Source organism: Aythya marila, assembly GCF_965140915.1.
Source record: "Aythya marila genome assembly, chromosome: 1".
NCBI classification, from domain to species: Eukaryota; Metazoa; Chordata; class Aves; order Anseriformes; family Anatidae; genus Aythya; species Aythya marila.
Window position 1 is genome coordinate 54980071 of NC_139042.1, and position 24241 is coordinate 55004311.

General features: G+C 43.3%; 1 protein-coding gene across 6 annotated transcripts in view; it reads left to right on the plus strand.

Moving 5' to 3' along the window:
- Positions 1-24241, plus strand: part of FARP1 (FERM, ARH/RhoGEF and pleckstrin domain protein 1) — a 194887-nt gene that overhangs the window by 15078 nt on the left and 155568 nt on the right. For all 6 annotated transcript variants that reach the window (XM_082754402.1, XM_082754403.1, XM_082754400.1 and 3 more), the window contains exon 2: positions 23084-23279. In XM_082754402.1, coding sequence (XP_082610528.1) covers positions 23109-23279 — 171 coding nt within the window. In that variant the 5' untranslated portion in view covers positions 23084-23108. The remainder of the gene's footprint in view (positions 1-23083; positions 23280-24241) is intronic.

Consider the following 24241-nt stretch of genomic DNA (forward strand, 5'->3'; position numbering starts at 1 on the left):
GAATAAACTCAGGATTGAGAATTCATTTGGGAGCTCAGAAAGCAGGAGAGCTTTCTTCTTCCTTTATCCTTTTTTAATCTTTGAACAAGATAATCAGATGGGAGAAAATTAGGATTATGTGCATTAACGCTTAAAGTACATGAAGAACTCTGGCCATCTGACTGAAGGCATCGTGCAAATTAGGTATCTCACAGCCTTACTGTTTGTTACATACCTAATACAATTTCACAATATTTTTGTAAATTTGACGATTAGTGAATTGAAAAATTAATTCTGGTCACCAAACCCTGATCTTTCCATTGTATAATAAATCATTTTGTTTTAAATAGTAGCCATGTTTGCATTTTTTCATTTTCCTATGCATTTTTAAGGTGACTTTTAAGGCATCTTAGTGTTTTAAATTTAGTTCCTTCCAAGTGCAGTGTGCTGAAAGCCAAGTAAAATTAGCATCTCGGTATAAAGAAATGAATCAACTGCTAATTTATAACACAAAGAGTGTATAAAAGCAATAAATGTAAACATGACTATGTAACACTTGGAAATGTGTATAAATACTGTGTAGCTGGCTGGTTATGGAAAAAAAGAGGTACTAAAGTAAATGTAAAGACCATAATTGCAGATGAATCTTTGTGGGATGTATCAGTTGTTAGAAAGGAGCTTAGAGGAAGCAGTCAGGGTGGAATTTTTTGTGCTTACTAATACATTTACTTTTCAGTAATGACTTAAACCATCTGTGTTATCCTTCTTTCATTTGGACCGTAAACCATAAAGATAATTAAAAATTCTTCAAAAACAGTCTTAGACTATTAGGAAAAAAAAATTCGATATCTCATCAGGGGTATGGACTTTGGACGTGCCTTAGATGTGCTCATTTTTGTGTGGTTTTGAGACTTTCACCTCATTTTCCCCTGCAGACTACTTTGTGCAAGACTGACTGTGTGTTCAGGTGAGATTTCTGTCCCCCTACACATGTGAACTTGAGTTTCCTGACATTTCACATGTTGTGGGGAGAGTAAAGTAAGCTACAAGTAAAGTAAGCTACAATTCCTGGAAGCCGTAGGCTGTTGTGGGCATGTTTATTTTTTACTTGTCTCCTTGCTGTGATAACCTCAACTTTTTGAGGAAGGGAGCAGACAGTTTATTTAAAAACATGTTATAGCAAAATGCCATTTATATAAGCAGCAGCAGATCTATTCACACTTCTGAGCTCAATTTTCCTTTGTGCAGACTAGGAAGATTTCTGTGACTCTGACCAAATGATGCTTGGAGTCGAGGTCTACTCTGCCCTGTGATTTTAGAGAGGCTTCTTCAACAGTGCAAGTCTGGAAGTAAGCTTAATCAATCTCATATACACTTAAAGAAATTGAAAAGGCCTGTGAACTTTTTCTGAACTTTCCTTTTCAGAGTGGGCAAGAGCTCAGTCTCCATTTTTCTTTGTAGTCCCAGACTGTTTTTCCTTCAGGTCTTAGTGAAGCTGGAGGATAAAGGAACACTCTTGACAATGTGAAGAGTAGATTTTTTTTTGGTAGTTTTTTTCAGTGTTTTTCTCATCCCCTTCTTCTCCCTTCTTCCTCCAACTTCTCCCTTTGTGGTTCCATCCAAGCCTTGATTTTACAATAGTGAGACTTGGTAAAATTTTACTGGTGTACTCTTTGATCCGTGAAGTTGGGCAGCTTAGTATAACCATGTCTTTTGACTTCTGTTACCAGTATGAAAATTTCAGCACTTCCTCTTTGTGCAGTTGGGTCTGGAAGGAATTGTTACTCTGGTGGCAGTGATTCTCAAAATATTCATCTTTGATTTATAGCTAGTCACAGCCCCTCCCCAACAAGGCTGGCATGACAGTAGCTTCCCATCTGGGTTAAATGGGAGTGCAGTTAAATACCCTTTTGTTTAGGTGAAACAATAGTCTCTGAAAGTTTTTTTTTTTTTCCTTAACAAAGGTCTTGTCAGACCAAACACAGAGGCTTGTGCTCAGCGGTTGCAGCACTGCTGGTGGTGGGCTTTATTGTCTGACTGAGTGATTCCTGAAAGGCAGATAGAAGAATATTTAAAAATCCTGTCTTTTATGACAGTAAATGGTCTGTTATTGATACCAAGATGGCTTAGCAAATTTGCCTGGAAAGCATTCTTAGCTACAGTGTCTTGACTTGCTATTGAACCTGCATAGGGAAAAGGCTTGGTGATTGCAGAGACACCTGGTAGATACTCTGTGTTGAACCTCCAACAGTTCAGAGGAGCAAAATCTAGAGGCTGTATATAGAAACAAACGGGGCAGGAGGGTCAGTACCCCCAGAAAAACTCTCCAGGCAATGGTACGTAACACCAAACATCTTAGGAATATGTCTGGGCAAAGGGAACGACCATGGTGGAGATTCCTGCTGGTGAGGAGGTCTTGCAGAGAGCCGTGGAGCTTGATGCAGCATTATTTCCATTCCTTCCTAGGGTTTGTTTGAATAATACCAGGATCATAAGCTGCTGAAATTGGAAACATGAGAGGAATTTCAGGGGCTGAAAAAAAAAACGGGACAGACAAATATATCTTGACATTAACTTCAAAAGGTCTCTAATGCAGAGGAAGTTGTTAAGGCTGATTTTGAATATATGTTTAGTAGAAAAGGGGAAGAGTTAGTGTTGAAAGCACAGGAGCATGGAACAAGGTAACTACTGACCTGCTAAGTGGCCCGAGGGAAAAACTGGCCTGTTCTTCATTTTGTAAGGGCTTTCAAATATCTTCTAGTTGGAATAAACAGATGACCGTTCTAATGAAGTCTGTTTTTCCTAAATCTGTTTAGGATTGGAAGTGCCTGGTGGGGGATCCCGTAGCTGAAACAGCGTGATTCTGGGTGTTTATAGGAAAGTTCAGGTCACGACATTTAATGGCCAGTCTCTGTCCAGTTGGACTGGTTGGCTAAAAGTGGCCCTGGAATAATAAATTACCTGCTGTTGAATGATCTGGAGTCACGTATTCTGATCTCTTCTAGCACTGTGAAGTTCCAGCATAGTACCAGTGAAATGTTCATGGGGATATGTCTCATTTTGCCTGTTCGGAAACAAAACAGCAGTGCTTTTACTTTATTATAGCATCGTTAGGGTTGGGAAAGCCCTCCAAGATCACCTGGTCCAACCATCCTCTACCACCAGTGTCACCCCCTGAGCCATGTCCCCAAGCACCACGTCCAGCCTCTCCTTGAACACCCCCAGGGATGGTGACTCCACCACCTCCCTGGGCAACCCGTCCCAGTGCCTGACTGCTCCTTCTGAGCAGAAATGTCTCCTCATTGCCAACCTGAACCTCCCCTGGAGCAACTTGAGGCCATTCCCTCTAGTCCTATCACTAATTACTGAGAGCAATGAGGTCTCCCCTGAGCCTCCTCTTCTCCAGACTAATCAACCCCAGTGCCCTCAGCCGCTCCTCACAGGCCTTGTGCTCCAGGCCCTTCACCAGCTCCATGGCCCTGTTCTGGACACACTCCAGGGCCTCAGTGTCCTTAGTTTCAGAATTAGTGATAACTCAGGGACATGTAGAGAGAGAGAGAGGAGGTACCGAGAGCTAGACTAGAGATGTAGTCCTAGATGCTTCTACAGTTTTGCAGAAATGTGTCGATGAGGCAGAGCGTTGTGGTAACGCGGTTTTAGCACAAGAGGCAGGGCGGCGGTTACATGTGTTGGTGCTCTGGAAGAGTTGGTGATATGACTTGGCTAGTTATCTCTATAACTAGATACTGTTTTGAAGTCGAGGAGAGTCACTGGAGAAGTCATCTGGGTGCCTGGATTGATATTTGTGGGGTAATCCCTGAGCTGAGACAACCGAGCTGCCCTCTGACAAGGGAGGGTTGGCCTCTTCACGCAACAGCATGAGGCACCTCAGTGTTTGGTGTTTAACAGGCTGCTCGGATGTACTTCAAATCGTGTTAAGAGTTAGGGCTACTGTTGTCTTCAGCTCAGGAAGAGGAAAATGTGGGCATCTGCTCCCATGTAAGCCTGTGGTAGGAAGCAGCAGGAGCCGAAGGTTCCTGAAGGTTTCTTTGTGATTGATCCCCAGCGTGTTTCTGGGGGAGGATTTTCCCTATGTTTCAGCTCTTGTGGTTTCTCCCAAGAGAAAAAGCACACCTCAGCTCCAGGTATTTTCTACGTTCTTGAGCCAAAAATGGGTGATCCTGAGCAACAGGAATTTATTTCTCCCTGGAAGCACACTGAGTATTTCTGAATGAGACCCAAAGTTCACATGCTTTCTTTAGGGCACTTTAAGTGTGTTTTTAACAACAGATGAGAAATCTGTTGGGTTAGCTGCTAGGCACAAAATACAGTTGTATTTGTAATGTGGTGGTAAGGCTGTGCAAGTGGGCTTATATCTCACCGTATGAGTGGCAGCACAAATCTGTTAGTGCTTCATAAATCTCATAAAGAGGCCCTTCTGTTGTCATCTTCCAGGTTCATAGTTTGCCAGCCATCCATTTTAGGAGATTCTCAGGAGGAGAGCTGTGTGAGTGGTAGGGGACATGAAGGCAGAACAAGCTTTAATGCTGTCTGTAGTGCCTTCCCTTGCTGATCAGCTTCTAAGTCCCTGCAGGAGAAGAGTGGACTGTTTCTTCTTCCTCCTTCATCTTCCTCATCCCCTCCTGCTACTGCTTTTCAAAGGCTGTGCAGCTTCTCAAACGGCTTTCAGATTTGCCAGCACAGCACCATAATTGAACTGGGCCAACTGAAGCGGGAGACGGGAGATCTTGTGTAACTTGGCTCTAATGAGGCTTTTGGTGCCAGGACATGAAACAGAAGTTAGTTAATTTTCTTGTTCAATGTCGGTGAAGTTTTGGGTTAGCCACAGCTAACCCAAAGGAAGCAAACCTTTGTCATGTGGTTTCAGCAGGTGCTGCTTGTAGATGATTCCTCACAACCTGGGGAAATGGGCATGAAAAAAATGGGCTTCCCAGGGCTGCACAATCTGCTGAAGATTCCTGGACCTGGAACATAAGATTTTGCCCCGATGATTCCAGCCAGAGATCTGGTTTAGCCCCGCATCCTATCTCTACCAGCAGCCAGTAGTAATGCTTGGGGGAAAAGTCTTAGTAAGACAGCAATCCCTCCCAGCTTTTGGCAGGCTCTAGTTCAAGGACTTAGAGCACGAAAGTCATGTCTGCACCTTTGTTTAAGAGCTCTTCACAGACTTTCCTTTCTAAATTCATCAATCACGCACTAATCTGTTTTAAATTTCTGCCTTCACAACATGCTGTGACAATGAGTTCTGCAAATAATTGTAGTGGGGGGAAAGTACCTCCTTCTCCTCTTGTTTAAAAACAAATTGCCTGCTAAACTTCATTTCATACTGCCTAATTCACGTACCCTGAGACATGGTTTCCTATTTGTTTTCTCTGTAATACCATTCATGGTTTCATGACTGCCATCTCTCAGTGGTGTTCCCTGCAGTGCTGGGTGTCCCTAACCTGCTTGCTCCTGATGCTCTCTTTGCTCCCCAGCCAGCACTGAGCTTTGTGGTCTATGAGTGAGTTGTTCCTCACCTTAATTAATCTGTGGTGCCTCCAGGGTTTCCACTCACTGCATGGCTATTACTTTGTGCTGTACGTGTATAAATACATGATGAATCTATCTGCAGCCCTTCACAGTTAATTCTCCTGATTCTGTAATCACCATCAAACTATCATCTTGCTGCTTGCTGTATTTTCCATGCAAATAATGAATAGATGAGCAGCACAAATGCAAAAGCAAGTCCATTGTGCAAACTGGCCACTTATTTGTGCTCTGTTTCTTCTCATCTAACCAGTTGCTAATTTGCAGAAGGGCCTTCCATCTTATCCCATGACAGTTCAATTTCTTTGAAAGCCTGTGGTGAGAGGCATTGTCAAATGTTTGTTAGAGATCCAAGCCCACTATATCATACATACCACACTTACCCATATACATCATGGGAAGTTTGTGAGGTATGGCTTCTATTATAGCAGCCATGATGGCACTTCATCAATATATCATACGTGTTTGCGTACCTGCTAGTTTTGTTCTCACAGTTTCTGTCAATTTTCTTAGTATTGGTGTAAATCCGTAGCTATTAGCCTGTAATTCCCTGGAGTCCTTTTATTGAGTTTGGCAGCACATCCTCACCTTTTTCTCTTTCTCCCATTAAGGGCATCTTGGAGACATGCTGAGCAACACGGTCAGTAGTTTAGCGTTTGTATGTTCAAGCTCCTTTCAAATTCCTGGGTGAATAGCATCTAATTCTGGTAGCCTGCTGTTGGTTCTACAGCCTCATCTAAAGATGCTGTATTTTAGACATTGTCTTGCTCCTGTACAGCCTTCTTGCTCCTGCATGTACCTGGAATTTTCCTCAGTTTCATGACAGTGGTGGTCAATTTGCCTCCATCATCACTTGGCCCAGCTTGAGCAGACCTTCCTTCTCCCTTCTCGCTGCCTCATGTGCTTCCTAAATGTGAAACGGGAGCTTGAAACAAGGAGCTGCAAGAATATGCAACCATGTGGAAGCACCTTTCTGCCTCAGTCCTGATGTATGCTGGCTTAAGGGGGTCCAGCAGCCTTGGCAATATTTATAGGTAGATAAGTATCAGCTTCTATTGCTTGAATTATTTTCATGGAAGCTGTAGTTGAATGTAGATGCTTCCAGTCCTTATCGCTCATCACAAATCTCAATTTCAATTAGAATAAACTTACATAGATGAGCTTTTCCACAATTCTGTATAGATAATGGTCTTATTTAGTATATTAATTCATACTTTTCTGTTCGGATTATGTTCATAACAAACAAGATTTTAATGCAACTATTCAAATGTGTAAGACCCATAGAATTTAGGATCAGAGTGAGGGGAGAGATCTGTTTATTGTTCAGAAGAGTTAATGTGCTTTTTGGTTTGGAAGCAGTTTGAAATTCAGTTTCATCCTCACCCTTGCGATTGAACTTCAGTATTTGTACTGAAAATCCTCAATCATGTGCCGTACCTATTTTGGATGTGAATCAGGCTTATGCTCATGTCTCTAAGGGAATTCTGTTGCTTTTCTTGTTTTCACCCTGGAAAGGAAGACGTGATTCATTGTTCTAGTCCAAGGCTATCTGACGTGATGCAGCACTACTGTTTCTCCCTCTCTTACCTGTTTCTTTTTCCCCCTTCTTTCTTTGTGTGCAGATATTTTTTATTCTGCTTCAGTTTGTGCCTCCTCCCCTCCCTGTTTTCCTCTAATTGCTTTTTGCTCTGCCCGTGCAGGATCCTGGCTCGTGTGTGTGAGATTTGCGCAGCCGTTTTTATCAAGCTTTTCCCTTTTTCAATGGCTTCTGAATCAACTTCCCTCCCTTGAATCAATCGAGGTAATGTGGAGCAGTGTTGCTTAGCAATGCTGGGAAGCTGATACTGCTTGGGTGATGTGCGTGCTGCAACCAGGCTGAGCAAAAGAGCTACCAGTCCTCTGCGGCCCGTGCAGAGAATAAAATCTTGTTTTCTACTGTTTTTAGTGTTCTTGCCATTAAGTGTGTTTGTTTTTTTTTGCCTTTAGTGTTGCTGAGTAGCAGTTTTACAAACTTACAGATGTTCCTCCCGCCTTCTTCCTGATATTTCCAAATGTAAAAAAAACTTCGCAGCATGTAGAATCAAAATACACTTGGGATGCCACTCTTTACAGAGTGGGTATCTAATTAACTGTCTTGAGATAGGTATGTTTTCCGTCTTCCTCCTCCACATACCAAGCAGAGCTGTTGTGAAAGCAGAGCTGAGCTCTACAGGATGTTTCAGCCCTCCAAAGCAGCAGAGACTGGCAGCCAATTTGGTGTATGTGGCAAAGGATTAAAAATAGGATGAATGTGATACCTTCAACCGCGTCAGAATATGGAATGGGTTATTTCAGCAGCTGAGGTGAAGGGTGTGAATGGAGGTTATTAGCTTTGAAGTGTTTCTCTAAAATTCTCAACATCAACAATTTTCTCTGAAATTGTTGATGTTGAAATTCTGCATTTTCAGTGGATGGGTTTTAGTCTCACTTTAAATGGCAAAAGAACTGTTTTTTCCCCACTGTTTTGTTGTGTTTTGCAAAGCCAAGGAAGTATACATAAACAAAGGTTGGTTTCTTTCTCTCCTTTCTCTTCTTCTTAATGTGGAGCACTAGAAAAATTACATACAGGTGGATCAAACATCTTTGAGCCACAGTTTTACCAGATGGTTGCTCTTGTTCTTCACACAACATTGAATAGCAGGGGGTAACCCTTACTTAAGTCATGGGGTGGGGTTGGTGTGGAGGTGGCATTTTCCCCTTTTAAACCAACTGGGATACAAACCCAAGTTTTTACTCTTAGTCTTGGGGGCGCTGAGGGAGTGTCCCCTCAGTGAAGAAGCTGTGGATCCTGGCATCTTTCTTTTCTTTGATGGCAATTCTGTTGCCTGCAGCTGTACAGCAGGTATAAAAGCTTCCTCAGAACAAATGTAGGCGCTGAGGGCGCAACCACTGGTGCCCAAATACACACAGAAGTCGGTGGTGATGCTGGGGAGGTTGTGCTCTGGATGCTGGTCACCTCCAGTGGTGTTTATTAGGGCAGCACATGATTTCTTCCTAGATTTTAGACTGAGCACGTGGTCTCTTTGATCAGCTACTCCTACCCCACTCCACCGGCACTTTCCATAGCTGATGGATGTGTTCTCACCTAGTTTGTTTGCTCCTGATTTAGACTATTAACTGTAGTACGCGCTCATTTATCCTTGTCTATAAGGAACAAAACATGGAGCTGCTGAGGGGATTTGTAGCAGGTTCATTGCCATGGTTTCAGGCAGCCTCACATAGCCTAAAAATAGACACAGGAAAGAATATTCTCTTCCCTCCTCTCCCTCCCCCAGCTCTCTCACTAATTGGAATTTCCTTTTTTGTTTGTGTATTTCTGTTTCGGATTCACTGGCTCGCAGGTCAAGCAAATGTGTCTGACGCCGTGTTTGAGCGAGGGGAGCTCGCTGTGGTACTTGCTATGGCCGCCATCACGCGCCAAGGCCGTCACCGCCTGCGGCTGCCTCTGGTGCTGGGCAGTGGGGGCTCTGGCCGGCTTTATAGCTCGCTGTAAGATGGCACCAGGGTCCAGTCTGTTCAGGGACCGTCCTGGGGACGCCCTGGAAATGGATCAGCTTGGATTAGTGCTGCGTTGGCAGGGGAAAGGTGCAAATAGGCAGGGGTGCGTCTTTGGTGCCGGCGCTGTGGCCTGCATGGCTCCAGCCCGGTGGCCGCTGTGGTGCATGGTGGCTGTCCTGCAGCTGGGGTCCTGCCACCAGCTGAAGGACCAGGGTGATAACTACAGCAAAACCAGCCCTAATCCACCCCCTCCACCAGCCTTTGGGCTGGCTGTTGTTTGTTGGTGGCGGAAAAATGAAGGCAAAACGCAGGTTGGCACGCAGTGTGGTCTCTTCTGAGGTGTGCCGGCTGGGACTATTTTTATCTTTGGGTTGGGGAGCTGATTATTATATATTTTTTCCCCTCTTCCACAGAGGTGTTGACTGTTTCTGTTAGCAGGAGGCCCAGATGCTTTTAGATCTCTCTCCCCAGACAGGAAGGGCATGGACTGGAATCACACCGATGCCGTGGATTTCCTGCATTGCTTCCTCTTGAACTCGTGGGCCACGAGCCAGGAGGGGACATACCGTGCTACGGGGCCTGTCTACAGCATGCAATTCCTGAGGTTCACTGCGTGCCTTCTTACGGTGTAAATAGCAAGTAAATAGCCCCACAGCAGCCTTATCAACTTAGAGCTTTCCCTGACGGGTTTTGAGGCAGAGGGGAAAGCGTTGTGGGTTGAATTACAGAGTGGGGACGTCCTGCGTGATCCCTTAGCAGGTTGTAAGGCAAATGAGCTGTCGGTTTTTGCTTTTTCCTGAGCAAGGCTTTGACTTCGCCCAAGAGGAGCGGCGGTAAGTGTATTGATTTGCTTGTGTTGCCACTGGTGCTGGGCCTTTCTATTCTTCCTGCTGCTGCTTTTGTGGTCAGGGTGACCTAACCTTGCTCTGTGGGGACTAAACGCCTCTGTTTAGGGCTGATTTTATGTCAGGGTGTGAGTATGTTAGTGAATGGCTGCAGAGCATTGCTATTTCCTTCACCTTTAGGCCTATTATGTCTAGGTTGCAAATGCTTTTGAATTTTCCCATGTTTCTGAACTGATCAGGGCTGTGACTCCTTTTCCCATATATTCCAATGGACAAAATTTATGCATATAAGAAGGTGGTTCAGGTGAGATAGGACTGGATAGTGGTTCTTCTCCAGTACTGGGCAGTATAAAGGTGTCAGAGACAACTTACTATGCAGAGGATGTTAAAACTCTTCCAGGAGAGTGCCTGTATGTAGGGGTAGAGGGTCAGCTACCGCCTGGTAGCTGAATATTTGATATTTTGCTGTGAGGTCTTTCTGTTCCCTGCCTGCTGCATTGTGGTCAGTAGCTTCAAGGCGTGTCTGTGCTTTCCTGCACCTTTCTGTGGTATTCTGCAGTATTTATGGGCCTGACTTGGGCAGCTGGAGGGCAGGAGGAATACAGCCCCACAGAGGCAGAGGCCTTATCCTGAAGAATGAATTGCACCTCTCTCCTTGGAGCAGAGAGGAGTTTGCCATCATTTCAAAGGATGCACATGGAGATTTCCATCAAATACAAAGCTTCCCAGCCCAACTTACAGGGCCAGGCCATGTTAGTGACCCTTTGACATTCTCATCCTGTCTGATGCTAGAGAGGAAAAGTTGCCACACCTGTTTGTCGTTTTCACATTTTTTTTTCAGTGGACCTCCCTTCTTCTGCTGTAGTGATTTAAGCACCTGGAAATACTGTATGCATGAGTTGGTGTTAAATAAAGCAACCTGCATAATGCGTCAGGGCACAGTAAGTGATCACCTCTTTCCACTCCCATCTATTCAACACTTTTGTTTGAAACACCAGTATTTTACATCCACTTCTGTGCCCTCCAGCCCTTCCAGCCTCTTCCTTATAGATCAAATACTGTTTAAAGATCACGATTAATGTTGCAAAGCAAAAGGCCATAGTTAAAAGCTGTAACTCTCCCTTTTTGTGATTTCCGACACAATCTTTAATTCTTTAGTTGCGTTTTTCTCCCTCCCACAATCTCCATCCTGTTTTTTGGTTATGATAGTTCCTCTACTGCAATGCCCTGCGGTGTGTATTACATCGTCTGTGAGAAAAGTCTTCAAAGTCTAAATACTTCACCTTTTGCAGTTTGGAAGAGGAGGGTGGCTAAAGCTTTTACAGAACTGGATTCAATTATTGACAGAGGTCCCTGTGTTGCTAGGAAGTAAATTAAACACCCAGAAAATGATTAAACTCTCGATAAAACCTGAGATTTGGGAGCTAATTTTCAGAAAGCCTCATGCTCCTGAATGCAGCCTGTGGTAAAAGGATCTGTAATAATATCTAAGGAAAGCTGCAGAATGTGAAAATACTTGGAGAATGATTTTGGCCTCAGAGTCTCAGTTTGGGAATACAGAATTGGTGGATTTACTTTGGATTTCAGTCTGTCTGACCTAGATCAATAAACAGATTTAGCCTTCAGACTCCCTCTGGGTCAGTATCTCCGTATCTGGAGGACCTGGCTTTTCTGTCTGTAATTCCCCATCTATGAGGTATGGCTAATGTCATTCCTTCCCCTCTCACAAGGGTATCGTGAAGTTAAAGTGAAGTACTTACTGAGAGTAAAACTCGGCCTGCTATACAGAGAGTGCAGAAACTCACTCGTTAAATCCTGCCTTAACAGCAGAGTGCGGGTAGTTAATAAGCCTTAATGATGGAGCAGGGAGGGAAGAATAAATACTGATCGCTTTCCCTTTAATTGTTGGTGCTATCCTGTACTGTGAATGAGGCAGAGTGGTCTTCGGCAGGGTCAGGGAGGGGAAATCTATGCAGTGTAGGGCATGCAAGAACAGGGATATACGGTCTGATGGCATGTTTCAAACCAAACAATTCCTAATTGTTCCTGGATCTGGCGTGAGTGACCAGGTTTCCCCACGGAGCTTGTACCTGCACCAGCTGGGGCAGCCACAAAAACCCAAAGATGTGACAGGCTCCTCTCCCCTCTGGTGGAGATGGGCATGGTCTGGTTGTCACCGGGGAAGCGTGTGAAGAAGTTCAAGCATGCCCAGCAAGGAAAGGCTCTTGGGAGATACTAGTTATTCACACTTCAGAGGTTTTTGTCTGCCCTGGGTATGCTCCGTGCTACTATCGGATGTGGGCATAAAAGCTTTCTTGCCATGTTCAGCATAATCTAAAGTTACTTGAGAGGCAAGAGCCAAGAAAGGAATATGGGAACATATTCCTTTCACAGGGAAGAGCAACCCAGCACCCAGTCTTCCTGCTCGCGTGGTGCACCAGTGTGACCTGCAATGCTGGGAGCTTCACTCTGGTGGTACTGGGAGGCTTTTACTCAGGGGGAGGATCCGTCAAAATCTGTCAGGCAGCATTCGCTTTGAAGACCTGTGTTATTGGCAATGTCTGTCTTTCTGCTTCGTCTTTCTCTGGCAACTTCTACATCGTAATATCTTAATTAAAAAAAAAAAAAAATCTGACTCTTAAGCCTCTCCGTTACATTCAGATCTCAAAGATTGTTTTTGGCTGCTACTTCTGACAATGTTTTAAGGAGGATAGTGCAGACCGATGGGCAGCTCTGGCAGTATTTCTGCTTTCTCTGCTTGCAAACACTGCAAGGAGACCAGAACAAGAGAATTAATGCTTTCCACTAGCCCCTTCAGTGGTAAAAAAAGTGCAGATTCTACAGATAACGCCTCTTCACACTTCCAAGCAAGTAAGTAATTAGTTTTAAAACGTAACAGAAGCCACAGGGATGTAATCAGCACTGAAGCAGGTTTGCTGATAAAGGTACGATGGTGTGGTTGAACAAGTGCACCCTTCCCCTCCAGATCCTAAAATTTGCAATAACAGTGCTGTTCTTTGGAGTAACTTACGCCAGCTTCCATTGTGAAGTAAGTTATGGTGGGAAGTTGAGTTTATTTTACAGACATAACATCACCTAATGGCATTTTTGGTCTGTCTTCTATGAAAAACACCCTAGTCTGTCTCCATGAAGCTTCTACAATACTCATATTTTAGCTGAATATAAATGAGGACTTACAGATGTACTGCTGCCACAGGTATCTCTGCTTCATAGTATCTCTGATAGCTGTTCATGGAGTAAATGCAGTGTTATCAGTAATCTAAAGACAGAGAGGGATTGCATCTTGAGAGATCAGGAGAGCTGTCGACAGACACAAAGGGACAGACAGCGTCTAGACTGCACCGCTCCGCACAGGTAGAGTTTCTCCTTGGCTCTTTTAGTGGTTATACTGTTAGAAACAGAGAGAAATGAGACAGAAACCTGAGCAAGTTTGAAAGTTTGGCTATAAGTTTGACAATTATTTCTGAAGGAAAAATAAAGACATCACTTTTGAACGCTATAGGATATTTCAATTTAGATGCTATACAATCATGCCTCCTGGCCCGTTCATTATATGTCCACCAGGATGCCAATGAGTCTATTAAGTTGTTTTCCAAGCAGCAGTACATGAAGCAATTTATTTTTCCTGATGGCACGAGCATTTCTTACTGGGAGCTGCGTCGTTACCGTGCGTGGTGTTTTGTTGGTCAAGCACAACGAAGGCTTCTGGTGAACGAATGATTAAAAAAATAAAATCATTCTAGAGTCAATTATATTGAGCAGTTCTACAAACACAAAAAGGCTCTTTCAAGAACAAATGTTTAAATATTTAAAGCCTGCAGGATTTTTTTTTTCTGTTTTTATAGCGGCTTGTATACTGAGCACACGTTTGAGACCGAAAGTATGTTTTTCCTGGTGGAAGACCATAGGCTGCGTATGCATAATAATTTTGTGGGAGTCTGATCACAAGCTCTGGGCAAAAAGGAAGCTAGTCAAGAGCATTGTGGCTTCAACGTTACATGTTTGGATAGGCGTCTTCCCCGGGTGCATGACGCTGAACGTCGTTGTCCTCTGCGGTTTGGAGCTGCTGGGCCATGGGGTGGTTTTGTGCAGTGCGCTGTGCATGGTGGTGAGCTCCTGAGCTTCTGCTCTGTCCTTGTGCTGTATACCATCAACACAACAAATCGTAACCGGTCTGTTTCTCAGTAGGAGAAGGAACGAGGTGTCTGCATGCTGACCACGGCATCTTCAGCTCGGTGTCTGCGTGGTAAGGCAAGGAGGAGATGTTCCTCCAAGGGGCTGCTGAACGCCCAGGTTGGGCTTCGTCTCCTGACAGCTCTCTGGAGGAGCCACTGAGAACACCTCTGCTGTCTATCTGTATTTGGTTCAGAGAAATAATGCGCCCCCCAAGCTGCTTATTTCTCAAAAACAGCAGTGCGTGAGATTTTCCCCCAACCGCTGCACAGTAGTGTTACCGTAGCGTGTTACTTATTCTTTTGACATGTTTTTATTTCATGGGAAAACGTTTGCGTTATACTCGAGGCCGGGTATGAGTCGCTGGATCCCTTTCAGGATTCTGTTAAATCTGGAAGGAAATCAGATTACTTTCTTCTACTATAAGCACATTCGGCTTGGCTTTCGCATGAGGTGTTGTATGGGTGAGTGAGCCCAGAGCACTCCAGCTGGTGCAACAGCTTTATTTATGCAGAGTGATGGCATGAAAGGGTTTGGGAAAATGCTTTTAATGGTTTCAGGAGGGATTAGTATTGCTGTTGAACCACCAGGCTGCTTTAAGTTCTTACCCACTTCGCTTGTATTTGCAGCTGACAAACTGTGGGCTCTGATGGTGACCCCCTGTTGATCCAGAAACTCCTCTAGCTGGGAACACGAAATAAGGAGAGGTTTTCTTAAGCTCTCTTTTGTATGTTCCTAGCATGTGCCACGTGGCAGTAAAGCTTCCACAGCCTTTCCCTAGTCCACAACAAGCTTTTTACCATAGCTTTTTACCCACGCGGCAGTGCTTCTGTACCTCAACTTTAAAATGGTTTAGGTCTTCGTGAAATGGTAGCGTGTACTTCGTCACTTCTACAGCACATTATGTTATCAGGAAAGAACTAGCTGGGTGACTTCTACATGTATTTCTTGCAGTCTTTACTCCTATTTTTAATGAATTTTTTAAAATTGCATTTTGTCACTTGTTAAGCATATTGAAGTTTTACTTTTTCATAGGTTTTAGTAGCAGAATGGGCACAAATAGTTATGCAAAATAGAAGGGGTGTCCCTGAAATCAAATATACGTAGATGTTATCAGTAGCTTGCAAATTCCTCCAAAGCATCATTTCTTATGCAGGCAATCGAAATGTCGGCAGGAAGGGTTTGGACAATATTCAAAGTTGTCCAGATGTTGTCTGAAACATCTCCGAAAGCAGACTGTGATTTTCATAGTAAAGAAGAAATATCATCCCCCCGTAGGGTAAAGCAGCAAAGATGTGGCCTGTTTGGGACAGTAAAGTGTCAGGAAAGTATTTTCAGAGAAAAATACAGCGTTGAACCTCACATACAAGTCAGCCATAAACCACTTACAAGCAATCATACAACAAATGCAAAGCAAGAAGGCAATATTTCATTCAAATTTTACCCTGTCTAATAGTAAACCGAGTGTTTGTGTAGCAATACCTGCCGCTGGGCTGTTAAGGGATTCCTGGCTCCAGGAGCTTGACTGGAGCTCCCCGTTTTGCTTAGACTCAGTCACTGGTTTCAAAGGGAAAGCACAGCTGGTGGGGGAGAGTCACTAACCAAAAGTGGGAGCTGATCATTCCCATTGCTTAGCAGATGAGATGCTAATTTGCCTTCCAGGAATAGCCAGAATTATCTGTTTGTACAGTGCCTCAGAGTTGGTGATGTAAAAGCTGAAGAAAAGCTTCAGAATTGGCTGTCTTGGTTTGAATGTGATATTGGCATTCCTGACTCCAGCATCGATCAATGGTACAAGGGCACATGGTGAAGAATAAGTAGTGGAGGCAAGCCCCTAGTGCTTAGGGAATGGTCGTAGCTAGTCCCAAGAGGAACTTGGATGAAGAGTTTTCTGAGGAGTTCCTTTAGGAGGATGAGCTTCATTTAAGGTAATGGCTCACATCCATATATATATGCATATGTGTATATGGCTTTGCTTGTGGGAGATGCAGGGGAAAAGAAAAAAAACCACAAAACCAAAAACCTTCTTGCCTGCAAGAACTTTGTAATGCAAGGTTGTCTGGAAAGTGGAGCACAGGGAGTCAGTATATTTACTGCCTTGTTAATGTTGTTGACAGTCATCAAAAATTATTCTAGCTCCTTTTTTTTTTTTTTTTTTCTTCCCTTTAAATACTATTTGCAGACGAGACTGGCTTGAATCACAGAGCAATCTGTATTTATGCTTAAGGGATGAGATTTTTCAGCAACAATTGCAAAAGCGTACAGAAATGTATTACTGCACTTGTTGATAGATCTACTGACAGGTGTGTGGTTGAGGAAAAAGATAGCGTGCATCAGATTTGTGCAGGATGGGGCTGCTCTTTGCTGACATCTGGCAGAAGATCTGGAATCTGGGACAGCTGCTAGCGCCACAGAATTGCAAACAGCTTGAGGACCTGAATGTAATGAAGATAAATGAGCTCGAGCTGGAAGCTGAATGGCTCTAGAGGTAGGAGTAGTAACGAACATGGGTACTCTGAGTGCTGTACAGACGGGCTTGCAAGAGGTGTTTTCAATGCTGCGTGTTGTCCTGCACATACATATACATTCATTATTCTGGTTTTCAGGCTACATTACTGGTGTGCTGAGTAGTTTGAGCTTTTGTAAAGCCGTTTGTCCCTTTTGTAAAGTTCCCGTGTTCCTCGACCCAGTTTCTATGGTGTAGTTGCGTAGATGGACAGACTAAGTGCTCTAATTTGTAGTGCTGTCCAGTCCACTCATTGGTAACACCAAGTTAGCTAGGATACAAAAGCAATGCCAAATTCTGGGACTAGTAACGCAGTAGCTCATGGCCTGCCAGCAGCTCTATGCCATTGTATTGTGGTCTGGGAATTTGCCTGTGGTTTCATATTCTAGCTAATTTGGTATTATCAAGCAAAACAGTGAGATGTAGGGATTTCAGAGTCTGCCCTAGATGGGTAACTTCGTGGGCTGCCTTTATTTTCATGACAGGTGATGAATTTTATTCTCTTACAGATACTCCAGGTACTCTGCCTTATTTGAGGGCTTTTCTTATTGCTGTAAATTTTTGTAAGTCTGTCATCCTGTTCTTTGCTGCATGTAGACGGGACTAAACATGAGCCTGTAATGCTGATCTTCCGTACCATACCTCACCTAGAACCTCCCTGCTTCTGACTTCATGAAACAATTTAGAATGTGTTTTTCTTTTTTTTTCTTTTTCTTTTTAAATCCCAGAAAATAGTCCAATGGAACAGGAGAACCAGCTTTTTAATTTATTTTTTTTTTTTTTTTGCTATGTGAGCATTGTGGATGTGAGCAGGAACAGACAGCAATCAGAACAGGAATCCAGAAACCACCTTCTTTTTACAACCTTTCCTTTAGAAGCTGAGCAACCAAACTTACCCTGCACCTGTGCTTGTGCTACTGCCCTTCAAGCTTGAGCTACTTTTCTAGTACAAGCTTTTGGTATCACGTTTCTTTGCTTCCATAAAAATGACGGTCCATTAGCCTAATGAAAGATTTCTGGATATAAGTCAGATTTCTAATGTACATATTTCTTTGTCAGGGTCTTTGTGTAATTTCAGGTGTGTATGATGTTCTGTGCAGAATAATGTGAAGCATGAACATTTTGTTAATGAGGCAGCTGTTTGTAGTTTTCAGTAGTTTCTTAAGAAAATTGGACTTTAAAGATAAGATTTTCCAGGAAATCTTTTGATATTCTCCCATGAGAAACTGCCAAAGACTCATAATATGATGGTGACTTTAAAGCTTTTGAAAAAATCCTCTCTTCTCTGTTGCAGACTTCTCCTTCCTTCCAAACGTGTTCTGTATTTTAAAAAGGATAAATCTGTCGTGTCCAGGCATTCCAACACAGATGTCCCACGTGAGGACTGGTGACTCTCCATTAGTGAAGATATTCAACAGGATAGGACCTGGTTTTGACCCTTGGGATCCACAGCTCGTTACTAGCCTCCAACTAGACTTTGTGCTGCTGACCACTGCCCTCTGGACCCAGCTGTTCAGCCAGTTTTCAAGCCACAGTTTTTGACTCGGGGGTCACCTTACATCAGTGGTACACCTGATGTACCCCTCTCAGCTGCTTTTCATTTCTTCATGAGTAAGAATCGAGGATGGTGTATTTATTTTGCACTGATTCATTGTAACGTTCAAAATTGTAGTTTTTGAAGAGGGAATAATGTTACCTAGATTAATAGCTTATTTTTTTAACACTATGTTTGCTTAGTATGTCTGCCATGGAATGGTGAAAATTAATTGGGATAACATTTCACAAAATACAAAAACCTGAGACATATCGGCCCCGCATCCCTTCCTCATCATTTCAGGCTAAATTCAATTTCTGTCTTCCTGCTCCACTTTGCTTGTTATTTTATTATTATCCCTTTGAAAACACGTATCCAAGAAACTTGCTTTCCCATTTGATGTTTATGGTCATTCTGGTACATTAATGTAGCTTTTTTTTTGGCAATCTTTTCCTGAGGGCGTAGAATTTTCCCTTACTGAAGACAGTACAGATCCATTACACGTGTTTTCTCATACATTTATGCCTACTTTGTTCCCCAAGGGGAGGGAAAAGGAATATGAAGAACCAGTGCATTGTATAAAAAATTGTTTTGGTTGATAGATTGGCCTCTGCAGTGGAGCAGCTGAGGTGCAGACACGTCCTGCTACCTCTGCTGTGGAGGCCTTCATGTCTGGTGCAGGGCTGGACAAACCTTTGAGAGCAGTGGCATCATCAGTCTCACAGATTATCCCCAGCTTCTCTCACTGAGCCCACCACATTCAACCTGTGCATATCATCCTGTCTTTCCTCATAACTTAATTATTACGATTTTTTGGGGGTCAAATTCTGTGTTTTTCTGCAAGATGAAGGTGCTTGGAACCGAGGAAGAATACTTTACAGGAGTGTTTCCATATCATCCTCTCTGCAGCTGAAGCTTTCCAAAAATTGTACAGAAAGCTGAGCCCTACGAGCCCTTGCTGGTAGGCTGCCTGCATCGCCCTTTTTTTTTCTCTGCTGCTCCACATTCCTTATGCCTTGGAGGGTCTGTTTCAAATTTCTTCTTTTCTAGTCTCTGGTGCCTTCTTAGTTCTTACTAACAATTTATAAGTCTTCGAGACGGCTTGAGTCGTCTCATCTAGCATTATATTGACTGCATTAATTTCTTTCAGACATCTCATTACCGCCTGGTCTGGGAGATGGTGGGCTGGCTTCTGAGAGGCCTGGGCCGCAGCTCCGGCCTTGCCGCTGCCCTGCTCAGTAGCCTTTAAGGCCAGTCATGCCCTCCCACAGGGCCTGCTTTCCCCACCTTTAAAAGGGGAATAATATATAGAGTACTTCCTTCATTTGTGTGATTTAGAAGTGTGCTTAAACAAAACAGAAGTGGGAAAGGCCTCCCCACCTGGTGACACGCTCCCCCACCAACAGGAGCCTTCAGGCTTCGGGAGCTTTGTGCATCAAGTGCCCAACCTCCTCGTCTCACAGAAATGCAGAGTAATTAACAGATTAGATTAGCATATATTCCAATGGGAGTTCTGCTTGTGTTTCAAACGCTGGCTTATTTCTTCGTTTATTTCTTCAGTATTTCATAATTTGTTGCAACCTTTTGTTCTCCCCACCAAGACAATAAAGGTGTTGCTTCTACTCCTAGGTCCCTTTAGGCTGCTGCTAACTCAGTTTAATTGGTTTTTCTTCCTGCCAAAGAAAAATACGTGGAAACATTATTTGGCCTGAGCTTTTCAAATGCTATAAAATGCACCTGTTCAGGCAGAGTTTTGAACACCGAGCCCCGCAATGACATTAAGCTGAGCCCCATCTTGGCCTTCGTCCAGATACTGTGTGAGTGTGCACAGAACTTAAAATTTTCGTCTGACCACGCAGTATCTGCGTAACTGGATTGTTAATCTGTGGTTTGGACTAAAACACGCTTGCTAATTTATCTGATGGCATCTGTACCTTTTTGTAGTTGGTGCCCTCCAGGTGTTTTAGGTAGAGTTATGTGAGATGGCCTGCCAGCACCTGCAAGAAACACTGGCTGGGCTTAGCTCACCCTGGCCTTAGGTTTGCCAGCGCACCGAGAGTGGATTTAATTTGCCAGCCCAGCAAAGCACAAAACACTGAATTATTTTCCTTTGGATTAGCAAGGTACATTGGCTCAGTAAAGGATCCGAGGAGTGTGAGAGTGTATTTAAAATTCTCCACCCTCTGTCTAAACTTAAGCCTTCTCCTCACTGTGACAGACATTAGGTATCCTAATCCCCCCTCAGGTTTGCTTAATATTTGCTTACTACTGTTCTGTTACATTCTGTGACCTTCTTGGTCATCTCGATCGAAGTGATTTGTGGAAAAGTACGCAGTTTGACAGACATGCTGCATTATTTTGGAGTGGGTAATTGTAATTATTAAGGCTGCTTTTATGTAAAGGCGTAATAAATACGTTGTGCCCATGTTACAACAGCACCATAGTGAGTGAGACTAGCATCATACATACAAAAAATAATGTCCAATGTGGCATGCTGGTGTTTAGAGAGAGAGAGAAAAGAAGAAAAAGGAAAGGTCTGCTTTTAATTTGCAAGTAGCAGACAGATACAAGTGATTATTGTGGCCAATACTTCTTAGCTCTTTGCTTCCAATGTGAAATGTGCGTATGTAACTGAACGGTTCAATATATATTACATGACTTTCTATATTACTAGCTGTTAATAATAATAATAAAAACCTCTCAGCTGTGTATGTGGAGTGGTTTGGCTTGTACTTTTCCTCTGTATTTCTTTTGGCTCCTAACTTCAGGTCCTTTTTCCTTATTTCGCCCAATTTATTGGCCTGTCTGAACGTGTGTGGTGGCCACGGGATCATCTAGTCAGAAGAACATTTGCAGGAAGGTTTGAGCTCCATAATAATTCCTTATGTTGAATATTTAATGGTATCTCTTGAATTGCACTGGATTGATTCCTACATTTTGGATTTGATAAGTAGAACAGCTTTCCTCTTCATCCATACCTAGCCCAAAACTGCTGTAACAATAAAGCAATTGTGGAGGTCCTTTCTTTGGTACTGGTGCTATCTGTGGCATATGGTGGCTTTAGGAGAGCTCTTAAAACAGCTTTTGAGTTAACAAGGCTATGGACCAGTGTCCAGTCGTATTTCCAGGGTTTAAAAATTTTTCTGTACTTAAATGCCAGGAAAATCAGGTTTCTCTGCAAGGAGGCCTGGAGTGTTGCTGTGTAGCTCTCTCCCTTTTCTTCCTGGAATTCCCACCTCCAACTGCAGTTTTCTTGTTCACGCTTCTTGTCTCATAAAAGGTTTTAATTTAATTAATTGTAACGAATAAAATCAATTGCATCGATCCCACTTACGTTTTAGATCACGGTGCCAATTGATGAAAATTTATGAAGTACACTTGCCTCTCATTCGTATTTGGCTTACACTTGGCTGGGTTTCACGAGCATCTCTTCAGGATTGTTTTTATTCCCTCTTAATAGTATCTTATTACATGGCACTGGTCTTTATGGTATACGGTAGAACTGGTGAGACATTTCCCTAGTACATAGGCTGTATTGTGCTCTCTGTTTTTCCCATAGGCTTCTCAATAATTTTAACCTCAGAGTAAAAGCCAGGCCGTGACTGGCAGTGCTATTCTTACAGCTCTGTTCAGCTGGAAAGTTACATTTCCATTCTTTCTGTGTGCTACATGTTTTTTCAATGGTCATTGATCAGCATATAAAAGTCACGGGGAATGGAAATGCAGTTACCGAGAAAGACAAATAGACAGGAGCAGCAGGTTTCATCAGAAATCCAGCTAGAATGGCAGATGTGGGGGGGGGGGGGGGAAAAGTGGAATAAAATTCTGGTATGATGTGTAACACTTGACAAGTAAAACTAATGATCCTTGAATTAAAAAAGAAGGTTCGAAGCTGTGCCAGTTAATGAAAAATCACACTGAATCACTGTTGTAGCTCTGCTCTCTTTTTTGGGATAGGATATTTATTTAGCAGGAAACGCTGTGTAAGGCAGAGCAGAAGCTGCATGGAAACAAAATTAGCAAGCCAGTTTCTGAGGTTTCTTTCCATGGATACGAAGAAGACACCCCTATTCAGGGAGCTGTGCTGGCGAGCTGGTACCGGTGGAGCTTTCCCTTAGCATGGTGGGGAAGGAGCATGCCTTGGGGTTCCCGTGCTCCTTACAGGGCTCCATGAGAAGCCAGGTTTGCCTGTGCTGGGAAGCCTTGCTTTTCCCTACCAGTGATGTTATTCTGGCTTTTTCCGGACTTCCTACGGCCTGTTCTCACAGTCCTTGACCCACCAGTGGGACTGCGTCAGGCTCCACATCCTACAGCAGATCTGGTCCCCAAAGGAAACCAAATATCGAGGCCATTTAATTGGGGTCATCTTACGCCCCTCCAGCTTTCCTGCTTCACAGAGCCTTCAGCACAGTGGCAGCTGCAAAAGGACCAGGGAAGGTTGGAAGGAGCAAAGGAGAAAGTGCTGATAAGGCCAGGAGGGGATGATGGCTGGCGGGTGGTGAGTTGCCCCACGTGCTTTTCTCATCTTCCAGCCATCTCTGGGAGTCCTGGGTTTGGCTGCTAACAGCCTAATTTGTAAGTACATCAAATTAGCAATAACTCAGTGAGATCTGGGCTGTGTCATGGTCTGTTTCCATAGTGGTCATGTTTCATTTTTCAAGAGGAATGGAGTATTATTCTTTTTTCACTGTGCAGTACAGCGACCCGTCCATCTTCCTTATCCTAGCAGATGATTAGCCTCTGCATTTTATAAATTGTAAAGTTTGCCTCGTTTTCCTGCCTTCATATGATATAAAATATATATATATGTTCATAATAGTATTACTTTGTATTAAGGATCAAGTTTACCACTTGTTGCACATGAGCACTACGGTATATATACTTACAACTCTTACTTACTAATGATAACAATCTCCTTTGCTTTGATTCCCTTTTCAGATATAAGAAACGTGTTTCCCTAAACATGGGTGAAACAGAGCAGAGACCAACAGCAGGATCCCGGTTGGGAGCTCAGGAGAATGCTGGGATCAGTACCTTGGAGCATGGACAGAAACCACCTATGACACCTCCAGGAAAACTTGTCTCCATCAAGATTCAGATGCTGGACGACACGCAAGAAACTTTTGATGTTCCGGTAAGGATGCGGGCATCGGGGTGGCTAAGGATTGTGGAGGCATTTCTAAAAATGCATGGTTTTAAACCAGTCCTCTTTGTATCTCAGCTCTGTGGTTCTGTGGCTAATGAATTCATGTTGCAGGGAAGAGGGCTGTTATATCAAAGGTAAATATATGATGGTGCAATAGAATTAGTTTCTGCTTGAACAGCTTCAAAAGAGATGAAAGGAGATGAAAGTTTTTGGTGTTTTTTCCCCATCACATATTACATCAGTAGTTTCCTCTGCTTTCTGAACATTTTATATATTTCTGTGGTGCTCTTTTGCCCTTGATCTAATAAACATAACACTACACAGATGATTTTTCCTCCCTCTGGCAGGTCCTTACAGTGATAACTTGAAATCATCAAAGTTTTCACCAGTTGATCACTCTTAAAGACACCAAGTGCTCACACATGCACTGAGTGCAAGGGAAGAATCAAAGCAATCCCATCTAAAGTTTCTCTGTACAACCAGTGCACACTGATATTAATCTAGGTTTGCACTTGCCAAGTAAGCAAGTGGTTACTCCTGCTGGTGTGTGTGTGTGATCAGAAGAATTAGTTTGAATTAGTTTTGATACGCAGAACAATGATGTTTTATTCTATCTAGCCGTCAGTAATTTTAACATGCCACACGTAGGTGATTAACACATGAGGTTGTTGAACACTGTTACTGTTACGAAAGGGTGCTGGAATGTATATTTTTCAAACTTCTTGAGGTTCCTTGAATAGGAAACTGGAAACCTGAGTTCGAATTTCGTCCTTTGTTACATGCATTTTATGTCACCATGGTAACTTCCATGCCTTCAGTGGCTCAATTTTCCCTTCTGTGAAATGGGGGGTAACCAGTGAGATATGTTGATCTCACTCACTGTGTAGTACTGTATCAAATTGCTTATGGCAATTGGTAAAATATTATCCTGGTGTTAAAGGTGAAATGAT